Source organism: Palaemon carinicauda, unplaced genomic scaffold (assembly GCF_036898095.1).
Source record: "Palaemon carinicauda isolate YSFRI2023 unplaced genomic scaffold, ASM3689809v2 scaffold564, whole genome shotgun sequence".
Classification (NCBI taxonomy): Eukaryota; Metazoa; Arthropoda; class Malacostraca; order Decapoda; family Palaemonidae; genus Palaemon; species Palaemon carinicauda.
In genome coordinates this window covers 62,501-69,334 of record NW_027171832.1, presented here as the reverse complement: position 1 = coordinate 69,334, position 6,834 = coordinate 62,501, and the positions used below count along the sequence as shown (strand labels likewise).

The 6,834-nt window shown below is 35.7% G+C and overlaps 1 protein-coding gene across 2 annotated transcripts in view; it reads right to left on the bottom strand.

Annotated features, from left to right (window-relative positions):
- Positions 1-533: 533 nt before the first annotated feature.
- The window catches only part of LOC137637166 (uncharacterized), a 17,163-nt gene continuing 10,862 nt past the window's right edge, over positions 534-6,834 (bottom strand). The window contains exons 1-7 of one of the 2 annotated variants that reach the window (XM_068369435.1): positions 3,009-3,115; positions 2,284-2,558; positions 2,040-2,157; positions 1,803-1,887; positions 1,474-1,577; positions 1,203-1,326; positions 534-983 (exon numbers count right to left, since the gene is read on the bottom strand). In XM_068369435.1, the coding sequence (XP_068225536.1) occupies positions 840-983; positions 1,203-1,326; positions 1,474-1,577; positions 1,803-1,887; positions 2,040-2,157; positions 2,284-2,530 (822 nt within the window). In that variant the 5' untranslated portion in view covers positions 2,531-2,558; positions 3,009-3,115 and the 3' untranslated portion in view covers positions 534-839. Of the gene's footprint in view, positions 984-1,202; positions 1,327-1,473; positions 1,578-1,802; positions 1,888-2,039; positions 2,158-2,283; positions 2,559-3,008; positions 3,116-6,834 lie in introns of those variants that run through there. The other variant, XM_068369436.1, reaches the window with a different exon arrangement.

Below are 6,834 nucleotides of genomic sequence, written 5' to 3'. Positions count from 1 at the left end.
AACCACATACTGTCTGTCCTAAGTATGTATATTCATTAAGAATCTCCAGATGTTCGTCCATAACTCTTATTTGCTGTCTTTCTGCCTTTTCATTGGACATTATCTTAGTGTTACTCGTATCAATTCTTAGTCCTACATTTCTGCTTTTTCTATTCAAATCCTCCATCATTTTTTTGTAATTCTCACTTACCCTAGATAAAATAAGTTTAAGAATAATAGACCCGTATAAAAATAATCATTAACATATATATATATATATATATATATATATATATATATATATATATATATATATATATATATATATATATCAATAAAGATATTTATCCAACATTGTATTCATGGATAGATTTATATAAAACGATATGTTGTACAATTATAGTTTTAAATTTCCCTCATTATCTAGAATCATAAGGATAAGAAGACCGAAATGAACCAATTATTTTATTTGATAGTATTGATATGACAAATAACTGCTTTTAAACATTTCATTATTTTTGTTTTAAAAATGTTTGGGTATTTAAAAAACAAAGTTTTTGTACTTTCTATATAAGCAGATATAAAGCAAATGGTTATTGCATAATAATAAGCTTTCTAAATTTAATTTAAAAAATCACAGAAAAAGAAAATATGATGATCAATTGCTAATGAATTGAACATATCTGAATGTTAGTATCAAGAGTATAATTCCTCTTTCTTCTTCATGGAACTACGGTACTTATAAAAGGGGCTTCTTCTTCTTCAGCCTCTGCCAGCAGTCCCTAGACCTCCACCGGGTGCCAGAGTCCGGAATCCATTTAGGGGTAGTCGACAATTCCCCCGAAGGGAAGATGCCTTCGTCAACGACTGGTTTGGCAAAGTATATTGTTGAGTGCTGTGGTAAAGTTGTTGGCAAGGCGAGGAAGATAACGATTTATAGCCTCTACCACTTCTTTTGGATGATCATTCAGCTCCTGATCCACGTGTGGGAATCTAGTGTAAGTCTGAGAGGAAAGATACAAAAAGACATGGTGGAAATCACATTCATAACACCAATTTCACGAGACTGTCCAATCATTCATAATTTCTTTTTTTTTTTTTTTAGTTAGATCAACATTTTTTCCATTGCCTATTGTTCTTATAAACACGGAAATGATGACTAAACTGAATAAGAGTTGACCATATAAGTGACCTAATTAAGGAAGAGAAAAGGGAGCACTTACCCTGATTCCTTCAGCATAGAAGGTCATTTGGAGAGAATCTCTGGTGATGCAGAGACTGAAGGGATCCGGAATGTAACTGTCAATTTTGAACCTCAAATCCAGAGTATAGAAACGCAGCTGCGAACTGACAGTAGAAAAAAAAAACCTTCGTTAACGGCAATTGACTAATCTCTTATCTCTTAAAATTCAAATTAGACAAGAAATTTTTGTTCAACAATGCTACAGGAGGGACAGGTAATATACGGGTAAAGTCAGTTTTGGAAATACTCACTCAAAGCTGGGTCTTTGTCCATCGGCAGAAAATGGTGGATTAATGTGCAATCGAAAATTACTGGTATCGAATTCCAAATCGTGTCCTGTGAGGTTTAGCGTTGTCTATAAAAGATCAGGAATTATTCGTAGAGACAGAGAATTTGTGTGGTATTAATTGATTAGAAGTAGATGAGAATTAGGAAGAAGACAAATGATTCATTTCTTCTTGTTAAAGAAACGATATACAAAATCAAACGAGTCACAAACAATTAATTGTTTTGTTTAGTTGTCTTCAGGATAACACATAATTAAGTAACAAAGTACGAAGATTTTATAATGCTTCCTTACTAAGGGTTGCCCAGAAACATTGAAGGAGTTGCAGTTAACATTGGAAAAGCCTTTTAATGTCAGGTTAAAGAAGTCGAAGGTGATACTGAAAGAAAAAAACAGCAGCTTCAGCTTAGAAGAAATGACAATGCTCACATCGTAATGAAATGTCGCAGAATGTTTCTAATATATTTTTTTTTTTCTCAAAAATAATACCGAAAACGAAATTCACATCTTCATTTGTTATTCATAACTAACCTGACGTAGATGTTGTCGATGTCACGGGTATAAATGAAATCGGAGATATTGGGGAACGTGTGTGGATCGTCGGGAAGAAACCCACTTCGTAGTTCATCAGTAATGGTCTGACATGGTGCTGAAAGGAAAGGAATATTCACCATAAACTAAATGAGTAAAGAAAGCAACAGTAAACAGCTTCAAAAATGAGAACTCAGACACAGCACAATTTCATAAAGCTCTTTCAACCTCTTTGTTTACTTACTTGGAGGCGGAATCCCTGATACAAAAGGAGGTGGAGGCGAAAATACTGATGCAAAGGGAGCTGAAGGCGGAATCCCTGATACAAAAGGAGGTGGAGGCGAAAATACTGATGCAAAGGGAGCTGAAGGCGGAATCCCTGATACAAAAGGAGGTGGAGGCGAAAATGCTGATGCAAAGGGAGCTGAAGGCGGAATCCCTGATGCAAAGGCAGCTGAAATTGCCGCCAGGATCAATGTTCTCTGGAACATGGCTGAGGGAGAGCGTTTCAATAACGACCTGTAGAGAGAGAGAGAGAGAGAGAGAGAGAGAGAGAGAGAGAGAGACTGATTAATAATATATATATATATATTAATTTTAGACTGTAATTAGTACTTGTTCAACTCTCCTTCTCTTTTTATATTGAAAGACATGTGGTCTGAAAAGAGACTGATCACAGTTCAGTCTGGTAAAACTGTGAACAATCTTAATGTCATTTTGAAACAGCTTCGAGACCATTTCTCAGTAGACATATAAAAGAAAGGAGTAATTTCAAACATAACTCACTGTAATTATTAGAAACAGTAATATTAAGAACTGTACAAATTGTATGAAAGAATATTTCACTTTTAGAAATGGGTCTTTTCTAAAGTTTTGTTCTCATCTCAACTCATGAAAGGTGAGCTGGCAATAGAAACATCTCAGTCCCCAGAGAATGACTGACTATCAAAGAGACCAAGTCCAACTCACAACAACGTCTTGTGTCCTGCAGAGGGAGACGACGGAGGAAGCAGAGCAGATCTGAAGAACGCCACCACAGGAGTGCTTGTGATTCCGGAGGCCTGGACCTATAAATAGTAATTGGGTATCCCTGGTTCCCCCCACCCCACCCCCCACCAACCCGCCAAGAACCAAAGCCGACTCGATAACTCGCTCTCCCCACACCCACTCCCCTTTCCCCACCTAATCTGTCATTTTCGTTCCTCGTTTGTGCTGCATCTCTCTCTCTCTCTCTCTCTCTCTCTCTCTCTCTCTCTCTCTCTCTCTATATATATATATATATATATATATATATATATATATATACTGTATATATGATTATATATATATATATATATATAAATACACACATATATATATATATATATATATATATATATATATATACTGTATATATGATTATATATATATATATATTTATATATATACATGTATATAACAGTGTAAATCAGTATATATAAGCAACATCTCTGTCTTTCTTCTATTTATTATGAGTCCAACCTCCTGAGATACTTCATGCATTCTGATAAGCAAGCATTGCAAATCCTGTGGTGTTCTGCTGATAAGGATAGCGTCATCAGCATACTCTAGGTGAGCCAGTTTCCTATTACCAATCCAGTCCAATCCTTCTCCACCATCTCCAACTGTTTTAAGCATTACAAAATCCATAAGGCGGATAAACAACACAGGTAACAACACATTCCCTTGGAGTACTCCACTGTCCACCGGAAATTCAATTGATAGGACTCCACTAACATTAATTTTGCACTTTTTATGCTTCATCAAATTTACATATTTAAGAGTAATATTGCACAGTATTGCATTGATAGAACGTGTTTGGACAGAGTTTAAAAGTGTAGTAGCGAATGTTATGAAGGAGTTAATCATTAATTAATTGTCCTAAAGTTAGGATCTGATTCTTCTTCCTTTTGTATGGCAGTAGGATTCGATCTTTTGAGAGCGATGCTCATTTTTTGTTTTTGTATGTATGTGTGTACGAGTTTTGTTTACATATTCTCACTCGAGAGTCACAAGTTGTTAAACAAGTCAGAGACTACAGCTGTGATGTAGACCTTAGTATATATATATATATATATATATATATATATATATATATATATATATATATATATATATATATATATATATATATATATATATATATATATATATATATATATATATTTTACCTTGGTCTAAAGTTTCGTTACCAATCCCTTTACATCGCATTTCAGTTAGGGCCAAGATATCCAAACCATATTTCCTAAATTCACTCTCCCCACTTGCTGTAACTTCCCAATCAGATTCATGGTTCTAACATTCCAATTACTAATTTTCAATTTTTCTTTGGTATTTATAAACCCAGAGATTCTTGCTGCCATTCTATAATTTTCGCTTTTCATAGACTGATTAAATCAATAGAGGATTCATTGACTAAATTCATGTATGATCTAAATTGATATGACTAATACAACATACACATATGTAAACATACATATGTATATGATAGAGTCACCTGTCATATTCTATTCTAAACGAATACCATAGCAGAATAAAAGGTAGAATCAGGCAATACCTTTTATTATTATTATTATTATTATTATTATTATTACTATTATTATTATTATTATTATTATTATTATTATTAAATGCTAAGCTACAACCCTAGTCGGAAAAGCAGGATGCTATAAGTCCAGGGGCCCCAAAAGGGAAAATAGCCCAGTGAGGAGAGGAAACAAGGAAAAATACAATATTCTAAGAATAGTAACAACATTAAAATAAATATTTTATATATAAACAATAAAAACTTCAACAAAATAAGAGGAAGAGAAACTAGATAGAACAGTGTGCCCGAGCGTACCCTCAAGCAAGAGAACTCTAACCCAAGACAGTGGAAGACCATGATACAGAGGCTATAGCACTACGTGTTTATTCCTACATCGTTCGCATACAAAAGATAAAACACAATGGAAAAATAGAGTCCAAAGAAAGAAAGGTAAACGAAAAGAGAAGCATCACATAGTTTAATCAAAAGGTGAAAAGGTGCAGCTTATGCCAAGGTAACCAAATATAAGTAGATTACAAAATGGAACTCCTTTTCTACTTTTCTTTAAGCACTGTAATGAAGTCTAACCTCAACATTATTCTTGTACTTGATAATGTTTTTTGTTTAATTTAAAGATCAGGTTAAAAAATGTTGGAGTTCAAATTTAAAGTAATATTATTGGTTGAATTAATAAGACACAATTAAATAATATATATGTTAACCATATTGTTGCACTGAATTACGGCCTTTGCTTCGTTCCATGTTTTTTTCATTTGCAATTCTACCAATTTCCCAGGTTGAAACACACACACACACACATATATACATATATATATATATATATATATATATATATATATATATATATATATATATATATATCACATCACATATTTATCACAAAATTTGTAACAAGATACTTTTAAATTTCTGACTTTTTCTTCAGAACGCTAAATACGTTTTTATTATTCAGGTGCAAAAACTGACTTACGAAGGCATTTTATGTCCCAGAAAAGAAGAAGAAGACGAAGTAAGAAAAACAGTGGATGAGGAGGAATTCCCCGAGGAGGGATAGCTCTTGGCTCAGAACCCAAAAATGCAGAAATGTCTTCCTTGACCTTCCAGAGGCCATCGGTCCCTCTGGAGAAGGTAGTGCATTCTATCAGAGCTCGGCCACAACCCTTCTCGACATATGCATGGCGACTGGCGAGCACGTGTTGTCAGTTGGGTTAGTGTAAAAATCCCTAAAACTTATGATAAAAAATCACCAAAACAACCCAAAAATCCCCATTTTCACAAATATATTTTCTTTTGGTCACGTAGGGTTTAGTAATATAGAAATTATTCATTATACTGCATATAAGTGCAAGCGAATTAATTGCAACAATATAAAGGTTTACTCATCTTTGATTCTTCTTCATAGAAATTTGTACAGAATATCCCCACCAGACACCCAAAATTCCCTAATCTAAGAGTAAATCCCCAAATCTTCGTCAGAGAGAGAGAGAGAGAGAGAGAGAGAGAGAGAGAGAGAGAGAGAGAGAGAGAGAAACATCAGGGGCCTCATGCCCTCTCGTGAATATGGGGGTTGTTTCCTTTGGCTGCCATACGAGGTTAAAAGAGACACACAAGGAGAGAGGGGAGTAGTCAGACAAGGTTGAAACCAGGGAGAGAGATGGATGGGGAAGGTTCCTTTGGTTGCCATACAAGGATAAAAGAGACACACAGGGAGAGAGGGAGTAGTCAGACAAGGTTAAAACCAGAGGGAGAGAGAGAGGGGGAGGGTTCCTTTGGCTGTCATACAAGGTTAAAAGAGACAAACAGGGAGAGAGGGAGTAGTCAGACAAGGTTAAAACCGGAGGGGGAGAGAGGGGGAGGGGAGGGGGAATCAAAGAAAGAGCAAGAGAGAGAGAGAGAGAGAGAGAGAGAGAGAGAGAGAGAGAGAGAGAAACATCAGGGGCCTCATGCCCTCTCGTGAATATGGGGGTTGGTTCCTTTGGCTGCCATACAAGGTTGATAAAGACACACAGGGAGAGAGGGAGTAGTCAGACAAGGTTAAAACCAGAGGGAGAGAGAGAGGGGGAGGTGGAGTCAGAGAGAGAGAGAGAGAGAGAGAGATCCAGGATGCATCAGGGGCCTCATGCCCTCCCGTGAATATGAGGGTTGGTTCCTTTCGACTGCCATACAAGGTTAATAGAGACACACAGGGAGAGAGGGAGTAGTCGGACAAGGTTAAAACCAGAGGGAGAG